Source organism: Apteryx rowi, unplaced genomic scaffold, assembly GCF_003343035.1.
Source record: "Apteryx rowi isolate R43461 unplaced genomic scaffold, aptRow1 scaffold_494, whole genome shotgun sequence".
NCBI lineage: Eukaryota > Metazoa > Chordata > Aves > Apterygiformes > Apterygidae > Apteryx > Apteryx rowi.
The window spans coordinates 272,568-297,117 of NW_020450754.1; the positions used below are offsets into that span (position 1 = coordinate 272,568).

The 24,550-nt window shown below is 43.9% G+C and overlaps 2 protein-coding genes across 4 annotated transcripts in view; one reads left to right on the forward strand and one right to left on the reverse strand.

Moving 5' to 3' along the window:
- CCNF (cyclin F) overlaps positions 1 to 14,773 on the forward strand; it is a 15,102-nt gene extending 329 nt beyond the window's left edge. Inside the window, exons 1-17 of one of the 3 annotated variants that reach the window (XM_026079208.1) lie at positions 2,284 to 2,310; positions 3,160 to 3,314; positions 3,747 to 3,853; positions 4,787 to 4,854; positions 5,645 to 5,838; positions 6,232 to 6,285; positions 6,826 to 6,930; positions 7,491 to 7,568; positions 7,961 to 8,112; positions 8,802 to 8,966; positions 9,711 to 9,834; positions 10,228 to 10,447; positions 10,860 to 10,947; positions 11,530 to 11,629; positions 11,928 to 12,058; positions 12,267 to 12,436; positions 13,026 to 14,773. In XM_026079208.1, coding sequence (XP_025934993.1) covers positions 3,843 to 3,853; positions 4,787 to 4,854; positions 5,645 to 5,838; positions 6,232 to 6,285; positions 6,826 to 6,930; positions 7,491 to 7,568; positions 7,961 to 8,112; positions 8,802 to 8,966; positions 9,711 to 9,834; positions 10,228 to 10,447; positions 10,860 to 10,947; positions 11,530 to 11,629; positions 11,928 to 12,058; positions 12,267 to 12,436; positions 13,026 to 13,489 — 2,124 coding nt within the window. In that variant the 5' untranslated portion in view covers positions 2,284 to 2,310; positions 3,160 to 3,314; positions 3,747 to 3,842 and the 3' untranslated portion in view covers positions 13,490 to 14,773. Of the gene's footprint in view, positions 1 to 2,283; positions 2,311 to 3,159; positions 3,315 to 3,746; positions 3,854 to 4,786; positions 4,855 to 5,644; positions 5,839 to 6,231; positions 6,286 to 6,825; positions 6,931 to 7,490; positions 7,569 to 7,960; positions 8,113 to 8,801; positions 8,967 to 9,710; positions 9,835 to 10,227; positions 10,448 to 10,859; positions 10,948 to 11,529; positions 11,630 to 11,927; positions 12,059 to 12,266; positions 12,437 to 13,025 lie in introns of those variants that run through there. The other 2 variants (XM_026079206.1, XM_026079207.1) reach the window with 2 other exon arrangements.
- Positions 14,074 to 24,541, reverse strand: VRK3 (vaccinia related kinase 3; the record flags this gene model as incomplete). The annotated part of the gene is made up of 11 exons (XM_026079179.1): positions 14,074 to 15,496; positions 16,241 to 16,389; positions 16,845 to 16,903; positions 17,222 to 17,342; positions 18,164 to 18,296; positions 18,679 to 18,771; positions 19,121 to 19,223; positions 19,701 to 19,785; positions 20,578 to 20,644; positions 22,669 to 22,721; positions 24,325 to 24,541. Coding segments are annotated over 10 exons (1,080 nt in total), but the record flags the coding sequence as incomplete, so codon positions are not given.
- Positions 24,542 to 24,550: the final 9 nt, after the last annotated feature.

The following is a 24,550-nucleotide window of genomic DNA, read 5'->3' on the forward strand; positions in this document are numbered from 1 at the left end:
GCCCGCGCGGGCTCCGAGGCGCCGCGGCGGGGCCGCGTACCGCCCTCCACGCCCTGCGGCGCGCGCGGAAATTCAAACGGCGCCGGCGGCGGCGGGCGGGCGGGCAGCGGTGCGGCCTGCTCCCCGGGCGGGCTCTGCCCTGGGGACGTGCTCGGCTCTGGCCAGAGTCCTCCGCAGCTCTTCCGGAGGTCTCTCCCTGCAGACCTGCTTGTCTTAGCAGAAACGATTCCTGAAGCGTGGCTTTCCGTGTTACTGGGACATCGATGTTTTAGTATCTTACCTGAGTTCGTGCTTTCTAGTCTCTTTTGCTGGAGGCACTGCAATAGTCTGTAACTGCTGGATGTATCTCAGCGCTCCTTCGCTTCTCATTTTGAAGCCAGCCGTGAAGAAATGTGGGCTGTGTACGGAATAACATATAGGACAGCTATGAAGTTGTTGGGCACAAACTTTGAAGAAAGAAGCCTTTTTTACTCTGAAGATCAACACTGGAAGACATCGTCCAGAGAGGTTGTGGAGTCTCCATCCTTGGAGATATTCAAAATCCATCTGGACACAGCCTTAAGCAGTCTGCCATAGCTGACTCTGCTCTGAGCTGTAGGGTAGGACTAGAGGATCCCTGAAGGTCCCTGCCAACCACAACGGTTCTGTGATTCTGTGAAGTAACAAACTGATTTCTCCGTATGACTTCCTAGCTTTTGAAACCAACTTTTCTGTTTCCTATCTTGCCTCAGAACCCCATGCTCCTGAGTCATTCAGTGTTCATTTGGATGTAATTGGCATGCCAGTATAGATGTCCTTATCTTTTTCATTGCAATAATTCTGCTGAAAGTGGCCCCAGAAAGGGGATGCAAAGGAGAGTAGTATTCTTCCTTGCACACGTCAAAAGGCTTTTATTTTCATGGCAATAGTCTATTATTCAAAGACAGGTAACAGGTAGATCTATACTGGGACAGCAGATGCTATAGTGTATCAGTTTGGTTTATTCCATTAAACCTGAAGTGCCAAGGGAGTTAATAGTGTGTGTGTATATACTAAGACAAGCACAAAAGCCTGTTTTAGCACAGTGGCTTTCTAGCTATTGTTTATGGACTCCTTGGGAATCTGCAGGCTATTCCTAAGAATCCTGCTGAAAAGCCAGGTAAAACTTACTTTGCCAACTGAAAAATTTGTGTAAAGTAATTAAAGCTGATGCAGTAACTTTTGCTTTGAACAAATCATCTATAACCTCTGCATTGGCTCTGCAGTCCATAAATCTGGATGCTTCCCAGTTCTATGGATCTAGCACACTCATAGAGAGAGGGAGAGATGTAACTGGACAGCCCATGTATTTTTCCATTCATTGCATCTGCAGCTGGTAACGTGCTCTATTCTTCTCAAAGATAAATGCAACTTATTGCTTCTCCAGTCTTTCTTTCAAGCTCTATGTAAAGAACCAGAGAGCTGCACTAGATCATGAGGCTTTCCACATGTTAGGTTATTAGCAGGAGATGGTAAGCACTTAAAGTAGTAGAGTAGGCCAGAGGAGGAAAAAAAAAGCTTCATGGAGGAAAAATACTTCCCTCATTAAAATTATCTATCTTCACCCTGACTATTTCGACTTTTAATTTCATTGTGAAGAGAAGAAAACTTGGGAGTTGCACCCTTCTCAGCTTATGCATTTGACCTTATAATCTAGTGAGACTGCATGAATCTAACTTGTTTTACTTCATAGCTAATATGCTGTGGTTTGCCATATATATTATATTACTACTTTGACTGTACTGGGTTTTTTTTATTTGCTTCAAGAAGACTTCAAATTAGAAATTAACCAGTGGAAGTAGGGTAAAAATGTGGGCCCCTGTATGTGGCAAATTAATGGGCTCTCTAGTGGAGTCCATCTTTTATGACACTTTTTAGAAAGTCAGTAATTACATTTTCCAAATATAATCTCTTTGTACAAGACTTAGAAGCCTAATTTGAGAAATACAGGCAAGAAGCCTTCCTTAATGAAGACCCTAACGTGGTCCTTTATGTTGTGGGACTGAAACTTTCACTTCAGAATTTGTTTCTTGAGCCCTCGTGTCTGCCCTCTTCTGTCTCAGAAATGCATCTCTATTGCTTGCATGGGCTGCTCTTAAGAGCTCTGTTTTGAGTGGGTTACTGCTACCTTTGTAAGAGATTGACATTGAAATGAGCAACGCTGATATCTCTGTGGCTGCTTGACGGAGCTCTGGAAGGAGGCAGAGCATGAAATAACACGGGAACTGAGGGGGATCCTCCTACCCAACCAGTAATGTGGGAATGATCCTTCTCTACACCTGCAGTCTTGAGGTGGGGGACATGCTCTTTTCCTCCTAGCAACTTTTGCTGATTTGAATTTCTAACATTTGTTAGTCAGACTGCTGCTAGTGCTGGGGCCCTTGAGCACAGGCAAGAGACAGCCTCTTAGTGGCAGTCCGAACACTGCGCTATTCCCAGCAGATGGAAAAGGATTGGGCTTTCTACCATGGGGTGTGTTTTCAGCAAGTGGTACTTGCATGCTTTTCTCAGTTTTGCCTCATGTTAAGTAACATATGCATTGAGGGTAAACTCTGCCTTAACAGCAACAGAAGGTGTAGGTAAGGCTTTGGTCTCTGAATGCTACGAGGTGCTGAAACTTCAAGAAAGTGCTTCCTGCTTCTGTAGTATCTTCCATAAGTGTCCGTGGCAGACAAGTGGCCTCTTAGAAAGATGGGCTTTTGTCTTGAACTAGTTTGGCAAGTCTTAAGTTCCTGTTGGGTTGCATTTTGAAGACTAGTATCAATTGAGAAGGAAAAGTCAGGATGTGGGAGAGGTAAATGAAGTGACAGTTGAACTAAAATCATTAAAATGATGAAGTTAGATTATAGAGGGATTCTGCTCAATGGAGAGGACTTGAGCTGAATTGCCCTAGTCACCCCTTCTGAGCCACTTGGCTTAATTAAAATAATCATTCACTTCTTTGTAGCTAAAGCTGCTAAATCATTCACTTCATGCTAAATGTGTTTATTTTTAATGTCTTTGAATAAGTGGTGTCCTATGCTGCAGTAAAATAGGTAACACTGCCCATCTACATGTTTATATATGTGTACGCTCTATAGCATCTTTTTTCCTCCTCCTGTTCCATGACTAACTGAGGTGTTTGGGGTTTTTGTTTTCCAGTAATTCACTGTAGATGTTCCAGATGTTTTTCTTTCCCTTCAAAGCGAAGGATAAGAAAACGGCCCCGAGTCCTGACGTTGTTAAGTCTGCCTGAAGATGTTCTGTTTCATGTTCTGAAAGGCCTTCCCGCTGAGGACATCCTTTCAGTCAGAGCTGTGAGTCTGCTAATCGCTTCCCCTCTGTAACATGCTATGGCTTACCTCTGCCATTAGGAGCCAGGACTGGACATGGGAAAGGCTGGCTCCTCATGTCAAAGTAAATCTAACTATTGTGTATATTCTTTGGTTTTCTTCAGATTCTTTTGCCATACTAACAGCAGTTTTATTTCTCAATACTTGAGTTTAAGATGATGAACAGCAGTATTTGAGTGTTTTGTGTAGATTTTCTGTGGGAGTTCTCCTGCCAGATCACTGTGACTGAAAAATGTAATTCAGTTTGGCAGCTTTTGCCTTAGTCAGAAAAACAATTGTGATTTACTTGTGGTTAATTTGCTACCTATATAAAGTTAGATTGCTGAAGAACTTTTTCTGTTGGTCCCTTATTTTTGTAATTGCTTTCTTACATGCACACACACCCTGCCCCCACAGGTGCACTCACATCTGAAATACCTTGTGGATAATCATGCTAGTGTTTGGGCATGTGCGAGTTTCCAAGAAATATGGCCTTCTCCTAACAATCTGAAGATGTTTGAAAGGTAAGCRTTTTAAGAATCAAGGTATGTCCATGATTGTAGGGGAGGATGTTTCAAGCTAGGTATCCAATGCGAATCAATTTCTATTGTATGTGGGAGATCTGACTGTCCTTTCTTACTCGTAGAAGTCTCTGCTTGCTGCGATGAAGAATTGTTAAGTTCATGTTTAAACTCTCATCCACATTAGAACTGTTGTCTTTTTAATTGGAGCATGGCCTGTTGTATATACCAAAGTTCTTATTTCTCTTGAAATGCAGTAGTATCCCATGGTGGAATGTAGCATATTAGCTAAAACCTCTGTTACTGATGCTCTTGGAGGCTGTTCCATATGAATGTGCAAGTCAAATCAGAGGATCTAGAATATAACCATATTTCTAAGTCCCAGTTCATTTAGTCACTTCTTGTGGAAAAAGTATTTTTACCTAATGAAAAAATAGGTAAATGTCTGTATTAAGACTGGAGTTTGAATAGATAATGATAAATCTGATTTAAAAAGGAAGGACAGTGTCCATTTATCTTTCTGTTTTAAAGGGTATTGGTCACTTTTAATGTCATGCCAATTGTTTTGTTGCCTCTGCTCTGATGCATATTTAATGTTCTTTCTAACGACTATCTGATAATTGGCTTGAGAGTGTGAATACCAAAATATGTTATCGCATTCTGGCATTGGGGATGTTACACAGGACTGGAAAACAGTTCCTGTAGAATTCTCAAATTGTTCTGGATGTGGGCACATCAAAGGGTTGCAGCAAGAAAAGCCAGGGCACAATTTATGCTTAACTTCTGTGGCAGAAGCATGTGTACTGGTGGGTAGAGTGCATTTGTTACACTGCATCAAATTCACTGCCTGGCCTGCGTTGTGGTAACTTGTCTAAGGATGAGGGCCTGAAAGTACCTATTGACTTAAACCTGAAGTATCCCTCTATTCCAATTTAGGGCTGCTGAAAAGGGTAACTTTGAAGCTGCTGTGAAGCTGGGGATAGCGTACCTGTACAATGAAGGCTGTAAGTGTGGAAGCTTGTACTTCCTCTCTTGGGGCTCTTGGAGAAGGTGTGACAGATGGAAGTGTAGATGAACTGAAGGCTTATTTCTAGCTGCAGATCAGACTAGTTGTCCAGTCAAAGTTGACATTTTGTTTCTCCTATGCCTTGGACACTGATGTTCTTGTACTCGGGTTCTAGAGCAATGAAGCGTAGAGCCAGTTTGCTGTCTTCAGAATGTGATTATCATGCCTCTTCAGTTTTATCTTTCAGTCAAACTTAAGCATTGGCCACTAACCTGTTAGGTATTAAATGATATTATGGTGCAAAAGGTTTTTTTTAAAAAAAAAAAAAACAAAATTAGTCAATGCATAGCTTATGTGCTCCTGTTTACAAGTCATGCTTTGAAAACTTCTGATCAGACTTGACTGATTACCTAGTCTGTTAGGTGTGACAAAAGAGACCGATGATTGACAGGAGGAACCTTCTCGCTGAGGATTCTGGCAAGGCAGGTGRCTTGCATACTGTTTTGTCCTGTGCACTGACAGGAGTTAACATTGCTCTGAGTACTGGTATTTGCAGAATGCCTCCCAGTTCTAGGGCTGTGTGTTGCTACAGACTGACTGTAGTAAAATCTTTCTTCTTTTGCYATCTCCTCGATTTTTAAAGCTCTGAGGGGAAGGCTTTTCCTGATTGTATCCTATTGTCTGCAGTGATGTTGCTGTCTTGGCCTGACTAGATGCCAAGAACATATTGTGAATAAACTCCTTTCTAAACTGTTTTGGGGCAACGGGGGGTGGTGGTTGTTTTTCAGTGTCCATCTCTGACGAGGGTCGTGCAGAAGTGAATGGATTAAAGGCATCTCATTTCTTCAGTCTGACGGAGCGTTTGAATGTGCGCGCAGCCCCGTTTATCTGGCTCTTTATTCGTCCTCCCTGGTCCTTGAGTGGAAGCTGTTGTAAAGCTGTGGTCTACGAGAGTCTCAAAGCAGAGTGTCAGTTGGAGAAAGTAAGATTTCTTTCTGCTCTTGACTTTAAGATAGCATAGTAGTTCCACCTAGCTCTTCTGGAAAAATTATTTTTTTTTTYTAATTTTATTTTTTACCCAAGGAGCTCTTATGCCCTTTCTGCTTAAATGATCATGGATCAATTGTTTTAATGAATTTGCAGCCAAACTACACTGGGTATGTTGTGAGTGCCAGAGGCCTATACTGTCTCTTATGAGACTTTCTKTTCTATCTCAAAGATAACAAAATATTGAGAAAAGTAAGGTGAAAGAATGATTGAAAGGCAAACAAAAACATAGTCTGGAATTGTTTGTGTTTTTTTTTTTTTTAAAAAAAAAGCGCACTGTTGTTCCTTGTTTCTTCTTAGTGAAACTTTATCTTAATGTTTTCTTCAGGTTCAAAAAGGATCTATTCTCCACTGCTTGGCTAAGGTCTTAAGTCTCTTTGAGGTGAGCAATGTTTCTGATTTAATGTCTTTGATTCTGAAAATGACTTTTTCTGGTAATACTAATTCTCTGTTTACAAGAACATTTGTTTGATTTTTATCAAGGTATTGCTCAAGTGGCTTAGGAATTTCTGTTCTGATGAGTATATGTTACGGATTGTTTAAAGGAATGTTATCAACTCAGTTTCTTCAATTTTAGAAGAACTGAAATTAATTTTGGCTGCTTATGGGCTTGCACTGTGGTCAGACCTCAAAGGAAGGCTTCCAGTCTTAATGTGCATCAAAATAAATGGCCTTCAGTGGTGAGCAACCTAAAGAGCTTTTGACTAGCTGAGGAAAACTGCCAACTAATTCATGAGCCTGGATCTTCACATGACTGCGCTGAGTGGATGTGGTAGCACCCCTTTAGTCTGGAGGGGACTTGCAACTCGTAGATGCCGTACCATAGCTTTTGGTACGGAGCTGTTCTGCAGCTGCTGAAGTTTTGAGGTCTGGCACCCAGTTGGCTGGACAGCATAAATACCATCGTGCTTTTTGTTCTTAGGATGAAGAAAAAAGAAAAGAATCCCTTGAAATGTTTGAAGAATCTTCAAAGCAGGGCTGTTTAAACAGCTCCTACCTTCTTTGGGAAAGTAACAGAAAGGCTGCTGTAAGTAATTTTTTTTTTTTTTGGTCTCAAAACAACATTTTTCACTGTAACGTCTGGACCTCTGTTATGTATGATAAACAACTGCAGAAAGACATTGCTCTTCCTCGCGCGTTACCTGCCTCATAAACAAGGAGAGCACTAAGAAGTCTCACAAATGAGCCTTGGTGTTTACCTTGGTGTTTAAAATAAGTAAGTCCCTGAACAGTTAAGCTGTGGTGCAAGCAGAAGTTCCTTTATGCTGAATCTGCTAAAGGCATAGTCACTACTGGCTAGCGATCAGGTTGCTCACTTGRGAATGGGAGGGGGGAGACTGCCTACATCATCGTTTATAAATATGTTGGAATCCTGAATAACCTGTCTCATTTCCTGAGAGACCTTGGGCAAGAACTGAAGCAAGTTTCTTAATAACAATGTTGTCCCCATGGTGAGAAACAGACTGGTTGCTGAAATAATACATGTAACCACAAGCGGTGTTTTTTCTCTGGATATTAGTATTACAATCCTTCCATTCATGGTGTAAAGGAATGGTTTTTGAAATCCGTTTACATTTCTCTCTGTAGATGTCAGATCCTGGCAGATACCTCCAAAGCCTCAGGAAGCTACGGGACTATGCAGCAAAGGGCTGCTGGGAAGCACAGGTAAGATTGACTTTTCCCAGGAAAGCTGTCTGTCTTCAGTCTCTTATATGCTTTTGTGAGCATAGACTCCACCTGTTAGGTACAGGGTCAAAATTACTGAATAATGTGTGTGTATGTGTGTTCTCTGCAAACCACCCTCTTTTGAAAATGCTGCATTTCTGGGGTACAATCTGCGTAAGGATCCATCTTTTGCTAGAATTAAATGCCTGCCCCCAAATAATGGACACATTGTTCAGCATTTAAGCCAGACTAAGAACTACCTATTCCTTACCTTTCAAGTTGTTTGTCATGTTGGCTGTTTCCATTTTCAACAGGAAAATTACAGGATCATGCCGTGATGCTTTAGTTCTCATTTGGTAAAAGCATTTTCTTTTGTGTTCTGTCTACTACAGATAGCTTTAGCTAAAGCTTGTGGGAATGGAAACCAACTAGGATTAGAAGCAAAATCTTCCAATGAAATGGTGTCTCAGATCTTTCAAGCCTCCCTCCCTGTCAGCAAGCAAAGTATCTTCACAGTGCAGAAAGGAATGAATGAAACAATGAGGTAAAAACTCAAATCCGGGAGCCAAGCCTGCAAGATGGCATGCCTGCCTGTGACACAGCAGAAAACATTGTCTGTTTGCCTTTACGTYTATAAAGGGAAACAAATCTAACAACTCTAGGATGTGGTGTGTTGGAAGATGGAACTTTTTGCTTTACAGTACTTCTACCATACATTATGTACAATTAAAGAAACACATGACACTTTTGCAAAGAGGAAGTATTAGAGCCCTTATTTTGAGTTACAGTGAAAATGTGAAGTGTGGGGGGGTTTTTTTGTTTTCTCTTCTGGAAAGCAAGTTCTTGCAACTGTCAAGACTGACGAGCTCTCTAAGAACTAAAAGTGCTGTTTGACTTGTTGGACCTATAGTTACTCTCCAGTTTTCTAGATTGGTGGTCTTTAGCCTCCTGATTTATATGCCCCTACCTATTCCCTTGTTCAAGTGCCTATTAATTATAGGCTAGCTTTTAATTTCATTTCACAAACTACTTAAGAGGACCATTGGCCTCTAAGAGCACAACAGGCCTCTGGCTGCAAATCCTTATCTTGGTGCAACATGGAGTTTTTCTGAAATCTCTTTTGGTGCAATTTCTTGGTTTGGAACCCTTCAGTGGAGAGGGGACTTCTATGGGGAGAATGTTCAGCCCAGGTCTGAACAGCTTCTAACCTGGCAGATTCTTTCTCCTATTCAGGTACATCCTGATTGACTGGTTGGTAGAAGTGGCTACCATGAAAGACTTCTCTAGCCTATGCCTTCACATGACAGTGGGATGTGTGGATCGTTATTTGAAGCTGAGACCTGTACCCCGGGCTCAACTCCAACTTTTGGGAATTGCCTGCATGGTCATTTGCACACGGTAGGGATTATGACTGATGATCATAGGCAGCTACTGTGATCATTCAAATTCATTTGTGCATTCTAGCTTCTTTTCCCCCTGCCCCTTTCTCTTTCCACCCCCCTCCAACCCTCCCTACTCTGCCCTGGCCTTGCTAATAATAGTGCTGGAAAGACCCTTTGGTTTCCCTTTACATTGACTGCTGCTTGAACTGTGTTCACATACAAACATTCCCAGTCTCTGCAAAGGGCATGCAAAATAATATTTCCTTAATATATATTTGAATGTGAAAAAAATCTATTGCAGTGAGTAGGTTTAAATGCCTTTCACCAACAACTAGTCTTTCACACAGTATTAACCTGAATAATCCTGTAAGGAACAACTGCAGCAGTATTGTTACCCAGTTTAGTCTCTTGTGCTCAAATGAACAGACCTGCACTTTACAGGAATAAACAAGCATGGTGTGGTGGAATATTATTCTTCTGTATTAGTTCCCTTAATATCTTGCATCTTAACCTAGGAGAGGTTTCCTAAATGTGATGAATTAGAAATGTTCTAATAAATGGTTCCAGCTTAAAGGTAAAATAAAGAGCTGCTGTTCCTTCTTTCCCAGTTTACCTGATCCATGACTTAACAAGTACTTGTTAAAGCTGTCTAACTCTTTGGTCATCTTGGATGCATTTGTTTGCCCCCAAAAAATCAGTGCACAGGTGCACACATTCAGATTCTTCTGGGGTCAATTGTTGTTAATATTTAATATTGCAGTTTCGTCAGCAAAGAGATCTTGACAATACGGGAAGCTGTGTGGCTAACAGACAACACATACAAATATGAAGACCTAGTCAGAATGATGGGTGAGATCATTTCTGCCCTAGAAGGAAAGATAAGGGTGAGTTTAGAAAGTGGATGGAATGCTTAGTCCCTTGGGCTGCTACTGAAGTTGCGCTGCTGTAGTTAGCAGTGAAATGTGGATCCTTTCCTGCCTCATAGTAACATCTAAGATATTATTTTTGATGGAACTGTTCTCAGTGAGCTGTGGAGACTATGCACATTTAAAAGCCTGCTGATACAAAACTGTCTGCCTTTCTGTAGAGATTAAAACTTAACTCTCAAGTTCAGAGGTCATATAATCTTTTACTGGGGAGTGTTTTGATATCAGTGTAGTATTAAAAAAAAAAAAAAACCCTAAGGTAATGAAAAGAGGGTCTGCTGGGAACAGCTGTGTTGTAAATACTTGGTGCTTGACTTGTGTTGCCAACCTCTGTTCTCCTTTGTGTATTAGATACCTACTGTTGTGGACTATGAAGAAGTATTGTCAAACATAGTCTCGCTAGAGAGAAGAACTCTTCACCTCTACAGCTTCATTTGTGAACTGTCACTCCTGAACACAAGCCTCTGTGTGTATTCCCCAGCTCATCTGGCTGCTGCAGCGCTGCTGCTGGCTAAGATACTACACAAGCAGGGTAAGGAACAGCCTCCGAAGTGGAGCTGCAGCATGGCATGTGAGTCTGACTTGTCCTTTTAGGGAGCCTTTTTTTTCTTACTTGGGCAAGATGCCTCGGTCATTTGAGGGGGGAAGGTGAGGGGCATGGGTGTAAGACTTCAGAGCACAGAGATGACTTCACCTTGTTTTGCCTCTTTATAGTTATGAAGAACCAGAGTGTTAGCATTATACAACACAAGTGTTTAAATGGGACTGAAGGTTTCTGCCATTAATTCTACAGCATAGACAATATAGCTAGCCATAACTCCAATTTGGCAGGCAAAGCTATCCTTGGAGCTGATTCTAAAGCTGAATAAGCTGTTTACAGGCATAAGCTTGTAGAAGATTATGATCTTTATCCCATTAAAAAAAATGTGTGATTACAGCACTACCAAGCTTCACAAAATGATAGTATGTACTCTCTTTTCTAGCACATCCCTGGACAAGCCAGCTGTCTGAATGCACTGGTTTCTCTCTTGAAGACCTGTTGCCGTGTGTGCTAAGCCTCCACCAAAAATGGTAAAAACCTTTGGAACTCTTCTGGGAGGGCACATGAATGGTTGGAATCCAACTCTTCCAGAGATGCTGCATCCATACAGCCAGTCCTTCCAAATGAAGAAGGTGGCTTTGGGAAACAGCTTTTCTCCCCCCATCACAAGGCACTGCGGCCTAGGGCAATATTAAATATGTTCTAGTTCAATGATAGCTTTCTATTTCCCTGACTGCTAATGGGCCTGCATTACGGATGATGTGATGCTTCTTAAGGCTAGCAGTTTCAGCTTGCCAAATGTCACTATTTTCTTAAGACTGACTTGCTTATTGTCAAACTTTGGGAAATGTTCCAGTAGCAAAGGTAGCTCACTTCTGGAAAATTACAAGGCAAATATCTTGTTTACTTCAAGGAACAGAAAAGGAACTGGATGCTCATGTGCCTTAGAAACCAAGTGGCCTATCTAGTTGCTGAAATACCAACTTCCTTAGCACAAAGCTGAGATAGATAAAATGTTCTTGGACAGTGGGAAAGTACTTAAATTGGCAGGTGTTATTAGCATGGTCTCATGTAATGCATTCTCAGATTGGGGCTTTAATCTTTCTTTCCAGTTTCCATGATGATGTCCCAAAAGATTATAGGCAGGTGTCTTTAACTGCAGTGAAACAACGATTTGAAGATGAGCGTTATGAAGAAATAGGTAAAGAAAAGGTTAGTTCTTTCCCTTCATTTGGTGATGCCTGACACTCGGAGCAAAACTAGCCATATGGCAGGATGTACAAAACTTCAAATAATGGGAAGTAACTCTTAGCTTTAGATTTTTTTGGAGAACATGCAAATAAAGCAGTGGGTTTTTAAACTTCATCTGCTGGGACTGTAAGCAGTATAGTTGAGTATGTGTGGCAAGAACTTGCTATGATGGATTTTTCTAGGAAATAAAGAGAAACAGCACCCTTCTGCCAGAGGGAATTGCATGATCTAATTTGTACTGTCTTTTTTTTTTTTAAAGATGATGAGTTACAGCCAGCTGTGTTCATTGTTGGGTGTGAAGCAGGAGGACCCGGAGCCCAGCCCATTGCACACAAATATGGTGGAAATTCAGACTTTCCTTAGCTCTCCCTCTGGAAAGAGAACTAAAAGGCTAGTATAAACTCATCACTGTAAATGTCTGGGAAGATTAGCCATGAGGCTTTCTTCTTCTCTGGTGTCCTGAACTTCCATTCTAAAGTGTGATCAATTTTTATGATCTTCTGATTCTTAACTGGCATACCTTTTAAAAGAGCTGGAAAAGAAGACTCGGCTTTTAATATGGGACTTCTGGATTTTTTTTTTTTGGTGTGTGCTACAGGAGGAGGGAAGACAGCATTCAGGATGACAGAGGCAGCTTTGTGACTACACCCACGGCTGAGCTATCCACCCAGGAAGAAAGTCTTCTAGACAATTTTCTGGACTGGAGTTTAGACTCCTGCTCTGGTTATGAAGGTGATCAGGAAAGTGAAGGCGAGAAAGATGGAGATGGTGAGGGTTTTAATCTTACAAAAAGCAGATGGGAGAATTAAAAATTTTAGCTGTCTTTGCTTAAAACTGTTTCCTCAGGCAACTTTTAGAGGAAGACCACTTTGGAAAAACTCCTTTGCTTCTACAGTGGTCTTAAATGTTAAACTGTTTTAGAGGTGTATATATATCCTTTCTCTTCATACAGCTTCAGAACATGATGAAGGATTTTGTGGGTGCTTAGAGTTTGAGTGAGAGTGTTTTCAGGTACTGCTGTGACAGAGGACCAAACTCTGAATTAAGGGGAGTACTTCAAACTGTGCTGAATGGTTCTGCTCCAGGATTTTGCCTGTGACCAGTGTTGTGAATGCTGTATCTGCTTGTTTTGCTAACACTGTGACTGGCTTTTCACTGTCTAAACTGTTGTTAGATAGTATCTGCTCAAACAGGGTGAGGAGGGAATGTCCCTGTTTTAAATGAGGAAGTTAGCTGTGTCCCTGCCCCTCCATATATAAGTCGACATAAGGTCTACTTTTTTGGTTCTTACCCTATGCTGAACGTCTTCTTGGTGTTGCCCAAATCAAAGATAACCTTTTCTTTCATCATCCTCTAGTGACAGCTCCCAGTGGAATCCTGGATGTAACTGTGGTCTATATGGATCCAGCAGAGCACTGCTGTCAAGACTCCAGTGATGAAGATAACCTAGCTGCAGGCTGGTCTGAGCACACCGTACCACTAAGTGAGGCTCAGCTGCCAGATCACAGTTGTATTCTTCCAGGATATCTCACCCCAAGAAATCCTAACCTAGAAAGGAGCTCAGGCTACTCCTCTGTCAACAGCACCAGTCCTACATCTCCTGTAGAAGGCAGCTTTGGAGTACCTCTCAAAACTACCTCAGCACTGTCTCTTGGCAGTGCCATGAACAAGGGGCCATGCCAGCCTCATTACTTGAAATCACGTTTACAGTCAGTCTGTGCTAGGCCTAGTGGGGGCAAGTGTGACAGAAGACAAGTCAAGCGAAAAAATGTCGCAGAACACAGTGAAGAAAGGGTGAACTTGGGCTTTTTAAGTCTCTGATTTCATGCTGTTTACTTCTATAGGGTTCCTGGAAACAGTATTTTTGTGTAGTCATGCAGGGTGGTAGTAATTGTCAATACCTCCAAGAAGTGCCCCCTCCCCTCAACTCTGTCTATGCCTATCATGATCTGCAAACCTATCCTGTGCTTCTGTAGCCCACTTCTGGGCCACTTCCTTTCTTGATAGCTGCCTTTTTAAAGTATTCCCTATCGTCTGATCCTATGCAAATTAAGACCCTTCTCTATGAAATTTACAGTTCATTTTGCATCATGCCTCACCAGTTACTCCTTGATAGCAGAGTACTTGTCATGTCCCTTACTTCACTGTGAGGCCTGGCCCTATTTTAAAAGAAGTAGCTTTGGTTCCCAGGTTACTGGATGTAACACTATGCTTGAACTCTTCCACTTGAAAGACCTTTTTGAGGCTGTGCTACCTTATCCTTCTTGACAGGTGCTTACTCAGCTGGTGCTTTCCTATTCTGTGTATATACCACTTGCTGCACTGATCTAAGGGTTTTTTTACGGATACAATCAAGAGGTATATGAAGGTTCTCTGCAGGTCTGTTTCTGTTGTGTGTGTGGGTGTTTTTTTTTTTTTTTTTTAAACCTACCTCTCACATGGTTTTAGCCCCATTTGCCTCAGGCCCTAGTTGCCATGTGTTCCCTCACCTGAAAAACTGCCCTTTTGTGCCTTAACACTTCACTGCCTGATACAGCAGTAATATGAACTCTGTGAACTGTTAGTATATGCTGGACTAGTGTGGTTAAACCGCCACCTCCATCCAGTGACTTTTCATTTCCTGTCTTGCACAGTCTTCCTTGCTATTTTCAATAGTGTGTCCTCAAGTAAAGCACAAGTAACACTTGAACACTAGAACCAGAGGCAGCAATGCAATAAGGGCAGATAGTACTTACTGAAAGCTCTATTTTAAGCCTCACTACTGGATTCCAATCTGCAAGGACAGCATAGGCATTTCTTAACTGATACAGAGTAGAAAATGTCATGCTTGGTAACAGCTTTGAAGAAACCATCTACAACAACCTCCATCTAGCAAGTCTGGGCTAAAGCTGCTTCATCCTGCAACTGTTAAAAGAACAGCCTCCTCTTTAAGAACAGGTAGCAAGTATTAAAATATCAAGGTACAAGACTTCCAGGAGATGTCACTGAATTTAACACTGGAACTGGACTCCATGATTCTTCCTTTGTTTAGACATTACTGTGGCAGACAGCAACAGTTCAGATACAGTGTAGTGACTTTTTTTATAAAACTTTTTTTTTTAAATAGATGGTTCCCTGTCTTATTTTAATGGCTGGGGTGCCAGCCCTGGATCCCACTCATCCATTTCACTGAATTGGGGGTTTGGAGAACTGAGGTGGTATTTGGGGGCTGGAAGTCTGAATGGGGTTGAACAAGTCACAGTTAATACTAAATGGAGGTATAGTTTCTGGGCAAGTTCTTACACTTAATTTGCAAAAAGAACTGTCTCTAAGCTATTTACATTAATACTGTGAACAGCTGGAATGTACACTGAGTAGCAGTAACACTAGACTCAAAGCACCTTCACAATTCTATAACATCCCTAAAAACAAACTACAGAAAGGCCTCGAGTATGCTGACTGACCAAGGGAGACTGGCCTTGGGTGCTTGTTCACAAAGTTTATTACAAAACAAGGTACTGCCTATATAGTTACAAAAAGTCCCTGATTTAGGTTCTCTGTGCCAAGCTTGGCCCTTTCCCTGTGGCTACATTATAGTTCTCCAGGTAGCTGCCCAGCTACTGCTTACAATGCCATGCAGGAGCGCCTTCACATTAGCTGGAACTTGTTATAACAGTGGCTCAAGATTCAGCATTAGGTCACATTAAAGTCAGAGAACACCATCTATAAAAACCTCTCTTGATTCTAAAACAGGTAGATAAAAGTTAGTTAGATGTGGCTCCTGGAAAGGCCTCAACAGTGCAGAAAGCTTTGAACTGAACTTTCTTTTCCTGTGCAAGCTTTCTTGATCTGAAAAAAAGGCACAAAATAGGAATGTTAATCAGTTTGTTCAATTCTTTCCCAGAAATGAGAGTAAATTAGGTGAGGAGTTAGCTCAGTGTACCTGGGCCTGCTACTTTATCCACTAGCTTTAGCTGATGCAGCTCTAGACTAGAAATAGATTTGTCTCTATGTATCAAAACTCAGTAGCTAGCCTTTCAAGTTTGGCAGCTACCCTCATGGATGAAACAGGGCAACTGTGCCCAGTAGAGCTACAAGCTGGTATCTGAAAAGGAAAAGCAAAAAAGCCAGGCCCTTGACTGCATTTTCTAAGGATCAGAGTTCCCACAGTCTGCTTTTTGTTAGCATCTCTACACCCCTGTGGACTGTTCAACCTTTATTTATTGCCCCTGGAGGTAGAAGGCAAGCATTGTTTCCAGAAAAATCTGGGGAAACAGATGCTGTGACATAGGCTAAGCCTGGCCTTGTGTAGCACTGGACTAGTCTCTTAAGAACAGGGAACTCTGAAAGGCCAGCGTTCTCCTGGACAGCAGGAGGAGCCCCTAAGTCTCACCTGGAGAGAGTTCACAGAACACCCTGCTCTGTCCTCAGCCCATCTGCTCCAGAACCATGGATGCTGCCTGCAGCAGCCCAGGTGCTTATGAATAGAAACTGGAGCAGGGCAGCAATGCTGTGCTGCTCACGCACTCCCTCTAGCACAGAAGGGGGGGGCGGGGGGGTGCACTGTGCTTCTACACTCTAAACTTAACTTACTTAGGGTACGACCTTGACATCCACCGAGTCATAAGCTGAAGCTCTCATCTTCTCCAGTGGCTTCTTCAAGAGCTGCCGCAGGGCTTCATAGTCAGGCTTCTCCTGGTACTCTAGTGCCGTTATTTGCTGCAGGTAGCTCTGCAGGGCATCTGCAAAACGAGGAACACAACTGCACAGAGCAGCACAGCAACCCCAATTATCTTTACAAGGCTGCCAAATGGACTTTCCCCGTAGACAGATCACCTGCCTTGGCCAGTTGCAGAGAGGAAAACCAAACCAAAGACCAGTATCATGAAGCTCAAAGACAAGATGGATAAAAGACCTTTAGTCCTAAATCCTGCATTTTTTAAGCCACCAGAACACCTGCCTCTTCAGCAAGGCTCATGAATACAGATAACAGGCATCAACCACCCTTGTTTTGCTGTAAAGCAAAGTGAAACAAGGAATTCATTCACATGAGGGGGCCTGCCAACCAGTCTATGTCATGCTTTGTCACCACTGGAAGTCATCCCAGACTAGCACACCATGGCAGAGAAGGTTCTAGCTTTAGGTATAGTCAGTCCTCCTTTCCCAAGTTCCACAGTCACAGAGAACATGCCCATACCTGGGATCAATTTCTGCCTGAAGCACAGTCGGAGGAGGCCTGTCACATCCCCCTTGTACCTGGAATAATCAATGCAGAGTGCTGTCAGACAGTAAACAATGGAGCAGGGACCTGAACAGCTTGTCTTTGGTAGTAGGGACAAAAAAAAGCTGAATTCAGATGGCCAAGTTCTGAATGGAGGAGAAATTGGGGTTCAAACACTCTTTCAGCTGGAGACAAAGTTTTGGCCAACTGCTTCCAGAGTCAGCCTTTACAGTGGTATGGATTTACCCGCATCCCAATACCATACTGTGACCGAGTGATCTCCCTTCAGTCAGAAATCCTCTCTCACTGCTTTGATCTGAGCATTTCCCAAAAGAGTTTACAATTTTTCTTACCTTTCCTTCTTCTCCACCACAGTTTCTATTTTGGTCAGCTCATCAGACCAAGGCAAGAAGCCACAGAGCCATTTCAGCAGACAATAGCCCAGAGATTCCAAGTCACTCCGACGAGATGGTCCTGATGGGAAGGAAGAGATACTCAAGTGTGAAAAATAGACTAGGCCCAGGTTAGTGCCTCTCCTCCACAAAAGAGTACAGGCTCCAGCCCAATTAATCACAAGGCCAGAGGAACCCTTTCCACTAGGTTCTGCCTATTGGCTGCACAGGCAGTTCCTAGGTTCTCTCCATAGCTCAGCACTCACTGCGCAGCATGGAAGTCTCTACTTTAGGTTCCCCTTCTGTAAAACACAGGCAGCCTCATAAAGGGGTGCAAGTCCAAAGAGCAGAATTAAAGCAATGCAAGAGCCTAATAACAATACTTCTGGGAGCCTGCTAAATCACACAGYTGGAAAAAAAAACCCACCAGCCCCTGAAGGACACCGAACACCGGGAGAAAACAGTCCCACCCCAAACAGGAGAGGTACAGGTGCATTTAAATGCCTTTCCAGCTCTTGCTGGTTTTAGATCAAAGCAGAGCCTGCTGCAAATCTGTTTTGGGCAGGGATCCAGTCTGTCTTGGAACAGATTCTTGCTAAGCCTGCACAAAGCAGCCCTGTTTATATTCCTCACATGTCTGTAGTAGCCAGGGCTCCAGATGAACAGGAGCATCCCTGCACCTCTTGCTGCAGCTGCTGAATTACCTGGCAAGTCCCCCACCAGTGGCCCAGGGAGAGGTAAGAGGAAACGGCTCAAAGAGGAACTGTTTTCCAGGTGCATGTAAATGCCTGGAAAGCAGCAATAACAGAAATGCCAGCAGGGAGGCCTAGTTCCAGACAGCATTACCACAGTGAATAGTTCTAGACAAGCTTTACTGGTTTATGTCAAAGACAACAGACTCACCTGCTCCCCTGTGGCTATCTAGGCTGATAAACTCTATTGTGCCTTCATGAGGGGTCCTACTGCCTTCACGCTCAGCCACGTGCTTCCCTCCTGGGCAGTAACGGAATGCAAAGCAGTAGCCCGCTAGGGTCACCTAGAAAGCATCAAGAATACACAACACCTAAGTGCTACTGCTTGGGGCCAAGTCCAGAGACTGCACCATTACCTCACCTTCTCCAGAGAGATCTCCAGGCAGGAGCCTAAAACTTCCCTTCAGGGGAAGTCATTGCTCCTCATGCCAGACACATGGTGGCATCTAAGGCATCATGAACATTCCTTCAAGTGTGAAGTCTGCTTACCATGTACCTTGCAATCCTGCACACAGCACCTGCTTGAGCACTACATGGGCCACACTGCTCCTCCTGCCCAAGAGCAGGCACCTTTCTTCCCATTTGTGTGCCGCTCTATCCTCCTTTGCGAGCCCACCTTCACAGCCATTTGCTCACAGCTCTGTTTCTGCTCTTCTTGCTCCCTACCTCTGTGAGGTCAGCTGGGTTCACGTAGATGTTCTCAGCCGTGATGTCCCCATGCACATACTCATTTTCATGAATGTACTCCAGGCAGTCTAGCTAGGAGTAAACAGCGGAGGCAAGCACATCAGAACCACACAGATTCTGTCAGCATCCTGGCTAGCACTGAACTTGACCATTCTTTCCCTGCTCTTGGCAGCTGTGTCGAGGAGTTCACAAGCACCATGTGTGACAGCCTCTAATTTTCAAGTGTCAAGGGTTTCTCTCATTCTCCTTACCCCAAATTCCCTCAAGATTACATATTAATAGGCTCAAGAGAAACTACTTAAAAGACCTCAGCCAACCTATTTGATGATGTGTATAGCCATTAACACCTTTAAAAGGTCAGGGAGAAAGTTATAGGCCTTTTCTGAACAAGTCTCTTAGAAAGGATAGGTTTGCTACATACCAGCCGGACTGCAATCTGAAAAGCTGCCTTCTCCCTCAGTAGGTTTAAACCATCATCCAGGATGGACTGAAGGGTTCGCCCTAAATCAGGGAACACCAGAAACCTACAACAGACAAAGACTTCACACTTAGCAGTACCTACCTGATACGGTAGTCCTGCAACAGACACTCATCAAGCAGTCTGCCTGGACTGGGCCCGTCTTCAACTCCAAGTTACCCTGGGCACAAATTCCCTCACTTTTGACAACAGAACCTCCTTGTAAAGGAGGCATGCTGACCCCATATTGCACAGTCTTCCCTTTATGTTAAGTTCAAAGGCCAGTGATGTCCCCTGGCATGAGCAGAAGCAGCAAAAGCCATGGCTTCACCAGCAACACAAGGACTGAAGGGAATAAGGCAATGACAGAGGCAAACCACTTGTTAGGAAATGACCAGTACACAAGGTTACAAGCTCAGGGAAGAGTGAGGAAAGGAACAGCAGACAGCAAAGACAGAAGAGGGAAAGTCCAGGAAGATGGGCAAGGAAGGAAGCAAGCCATGGGCAAAAGAACTCAGCTGTGCATTGCACAGAACCACCTCACCGATAGTTGTCTCCATGGAGTCCAAAACCAAGGCAATCGGGGATACCCAGCAATGGCACAGAATGCAGCTTCTTCCATTTCTCCACTAGAAGGGGAGAGAACAAGAAAGAGCAGTGCAGACGCTGCTAAGGAGCTCCAGAACTGAGGGGCTAGGTCAGAGTTGCACTCCCTTTCTCCAAAGGCATGCTCTGCCCTGGGCAGCTCACAACCAGAAGCCCCTCTCATACCGATTCTTGACCATAAATGCCAGCCTAATGTTTGGGATATCAGCATGTCAATGCACATAGCACTACAGAGCAAGAATAAGAGACACAAAAGATGCTGGGAATACCAGAGTAGGCTAAGGCATGTGGTTGCAGAGGGGCTAGGTAAAACAAGAACGGGAGGGAGGGAAACAAATCATATACAAAGGGTTGGGAAGGACTTGATTAAGGTCTTTCCAGAAGTCTGTCTTCTGGGTTTGACATGAATTCCTCCATCACCCCTGTCCAAACACCTGCCCATGTACACGGTCAGCTTGCCCACACTCTGGTTTTTGGATCAATGAAGTACATGCCAGACAGCAGCTGAGACCAGGGAACCAAGGCAGGTCAGGCTGCAGGGTTAAGCAGCTACCAAGGAGATCAAGATACAGAGCATGGGTAGGGCAAGAGAGCTTCGAGAAGTGCTTCAATGTCAGTATCATGCTGTCCAAAGGTACCTAGACGCTCTTGGGAGAGCAGGCACCTGACTAAGCTGCTTAGCACTCTGGCACAGCCCAAGCAGTGAATTAGTTTATTTAAGCCTGGACTTCTGAGAAAGTCTCATAGCTTATGTGAGAGGGATGCCAATTTTCCTAACATGCAGCACAGTCCTCACCCTTCCAAGGAGCACCAACCTGTGGTTTTCTTTGCAGCTCGCTGGAAGAAGTTCTGTTCATTGTAGATCTTGCCATCTTTTACATCCTAAAGGGAGCACAGGGATGAAGGTATGTTACTTAAGCTACACACTTCCTTGCTAGAAAGGGAGACTTGGGCTAGATTGCTACAAGCTCTTCACTGTGCATTTTAAAGAAGAAAGCAACAAACCCAAAAATCAAGCAGCAGGTCAGCAACAGAGCTGGGAACAGAGCTCCAGTCTTTTGGTTCACTGTCTAATGCTGCATCTAACAACCACAAACTCCCAGCATCAGCACGGAACAAGGAAGTGACCATCTCAAGACAGATGTTTCAAGCCTTACCACTTAGAGTGGGTTAAAATCACCTAGACAATACAGATCATCTAGAAAACTGGAGCAAGCTCTAATCCTGAAGCTGTGAAAAGGAGCCAGAGGCAACCTTCTTATCCACAGCATGGATGACGTTATTCCTACAAACATGCAAGTTCCAACACGGAGCTGTACCACTTTATTTTAACTGTCAGAAAACAAAAGATAAGTAAGAAAGGAAATGTCATGAATACAGTCTAAGTGTCTGGGTAATGCATTGAATTCTTAGAATCCATCTCTTTATACCCATGTTACTGCCTTTTTACTACTGCTGTAACCTGAAATGCATACAGTCTGTGTGTGTGTGTGCGTGCGTGTGTGTGGGTGTGTGGGTGTGTGTACGCACTCAGGATACTACAAGCTAACTTAGGACAGATGCTCTTCTGCATGGRAGGAGGCAGCAATTTTATATCCTGGCTGGTTTGATATCAGCCCCACCCACAATTGGCCAGGGCTGCTGAAGAGCAACAGTCTCCAGACAACATAAATGACCATGTTGCAGAGAAAATTTTATTACACATCTTGCCTGGTGAGCCACAAAGAGCTGTGCTTTCTCACCACCAGCAATCTGAACCACCAAACCCAGGAACCAAAACGCTGCTGTGTGCCACACTATCTCCTACAGTCCTTTGTAACTGCAAGGGCAGGGGCATGCGGTCAGCAAACTGCTGAGCAAAATGCCACATGGTGCCGGAGTTGCAAAGTATAGCAGTTGGGACTGTTATGTATGGAGCTAGTTACAGTTTCCCACCTACTGGTTCTACTTTTGCAGCATTTAGCTGTCCCTTCTCATTAACACTGTATTCTTTCTCCATCCTCTTAAATGGCTCTTCTCTGATAAAACAGAAAAGTGACTTTTCAAGTGCCTGCAAGAGTGGGCACATCTAGATTCCCCACAGAACCATTAGTCCTCATTGGTTTTCCCAGACACGAGCGACCACCAAGGGCCACAATGGACAGGAGAAAACAGTCTTTTGCTCCAATTTGTGAATTACTGAAAATAAGTCAGCTGAATTCCAATAGCAGAACAGATATTACTGAAAATAACACATTTCTGGAGAACCCAAGTTGCTGGCAAGTGTTTAGGAAGCTGGCTCAGAACTTTAATCACCATGTGATTTATAGACATGTTCTGGCAATACAGAGAGTCTCTCAACGCTGGTTCATCAACACTACCTCAGCATAGCCATCAAATTCTAACACCTCCAGGTCCCTCAGACTTCAGCAAGATATATGCACACTTGTCATATATGAAGAAAGCCGGTCATACATCTCAATTTTCTTTATACTACGTCTATGAAACAAAAACCTTATACTACTAAATTTGTTTTTGGAGATTACAGACAGCCTAGTGGGTCTAAGAGGCAACCACCTGGGATGAAGACTTTTTTTTTTTTTTAATCCTCATATCTATTTTCTTGACATCTTTATTGGTAAAATCAACTTTTACCGAAATCCAAGCTAAAGACTCCCAGGGAGCTGTACTCATCTTCTAAGCTCTGGTGTTCTTTCCCTTATTTCTCTAAGAAAACGTACTGACAGTGATGAAGGCAGTGAGGCTAGTACATCCTCCATGAGACCGCACTACTTCAAAATAGAGGGGGCCTCTGTAACGATCTTCTCTGAATTCCTCCAACACTTCCAGTCATACAAGCCAGATGGGTCAGCTCCTAGACACAGTACACTCCACACTATTCCTTACCCACACAGATCAAAACTCACAAGTTTCAGGGAGTATCTTTGCTTTTGAGGACAGGTTCCAGATGCTGACTGTGCTGTGGAAGGATGGAACAAATGTGGTTACAGGAGCACAGAAAAGAGGTACTTGCAGTGTTAGTTGCTTAAAAAAACAGCACCACAAAACACAGCCTGTGCAACTGACTTTTACTTATCCTCTGCTTCTTTCTCTTGGTCTTTGTGAAAGTATCCACTGTGGGGGCATCTTCCCACATTACTACAAAATAATTCTTACCTTGCTCCAGAAGCACAGCATCCCTGACATGCTTCAAGTGCAGTTCTGCTTAAATCACAGTAGCATCTATGCATAGCTACAGTAGTGGGGTATTTTGAAGATGATATGTAAAGAACAAATCATTAGCAGAATCTCAAAAGTACCTCAAATTCATTTGCTGAGAATTCATTACAGCTCACTTTGCAGTTTTTCAAGTTTAAGAGACATGCCAAAATCTCTTCTACTCTGCATGGATGCTGAAGCTACATGTGACCTTCCTCCAAAAAGATTTGCACCCATTACGGGGCCTTGGGGTAGTCTCTCTTCTCCTGCTCTTGGACTCATTGCTATACACAAGTCATCTGCTGCTCACCATCCAGAAGGCGGTTCTACAAAAAATGCCCTGCACTGTAAGAGAAATTTTGATTTTCTCTTTTTCTAACATCACAGCTTTTTAAGACGCATGCTGTTGCATAATGAAGGCTGGGCATTAAGATAAGTAAGCAAATAGAAACTCAGGCCAAGTATCAGGCAAAGCATACTGATGGAAAAAAATATTGGAATGGCGCTTTCAGGTTAACAAGGGAGAATACAATCCAAATCTTTCCTTTGGAAGTTTAGAACTAGACTGGAGAGGAAAGATCAGCAGGTAGTAAACAGCTAAGAGGTGGCCTAGATGATTTAGCTTGTTTCTTTCAGCCCTGAAACAGGATGAGAATCCTGAACTGACATTCTGTAAACATTGACAATATCTACAATACAGGAACTCCTGTAGTACCGCATTGGTACCATTTAGGTTTTGAACCTAAATCCAAGAAGAGGAAGAAGTAACAATTCAGGTATTGGTAAATAATGGAGAATCCCACTGTCAGCTTGATCTTATGTCAATGCTAGCACCTATGTTCTTAAGTCTCCAACAGTTCAAACCCAATGTATGAATGCTGGCCACTCCAACTGCGCAGGCCAGCCTCTGACCCTGGTATCTCAGAGAACGCTTGCAGAGCGCTGCCGCCTCTACACCGCATCTATTCCCAGCGGACTCTGGTGGTTTTAGGGATGAGTGACATCCCAGTCAGCTGCCATCAAACATGGGCAACTGCTGTGGACCTCTAAGACATGCAAGCCTGGTGTGGCAGCCCCCAACCTGAAACACAAGGGCAGCCCCATCCTTGCGGTTCTGCCGCCGCTTCCCTCAGTCTGATCTCTGAGGACAGCCAGGGCTGCAGGGCCAAAGGTGAGGCCGCCTTCTGGCAGCCCCCAAACCTCACCAAACCTCTGTACCCGCACCACGAGGCCACTCCCCAGAGCAACCCTTCCTTCTCCTCGCTCGAGTCTCCCTCCAGGCAAAGTTTTCCTGGCGGGACAACAAGTAAGGGCCCACTCTCGGCTCCTTGTCCGCCCAGCCGCTGCGCGGGGCCCCACGGCACCTTCGTACATCAGCCCGCAGCCGCTCTGCTCCAGGAGCTTCACCAGCCTCCACTGCTTCTTGCTGTGGTCCGTCAGGACCTGGTTCTCCGGCAGAGGGGCCACCGCGGCGGCCCGGGCTTTGCGGGGCGACCAGGAACCGCTCCTCGCTGCGGAGGGAAGGAGGGCGGGCGGGCTGCAGGAGGCCGCGCCGCCGCGCAGGGGGAGCGCGGCGGCCCCGGCGGCCCC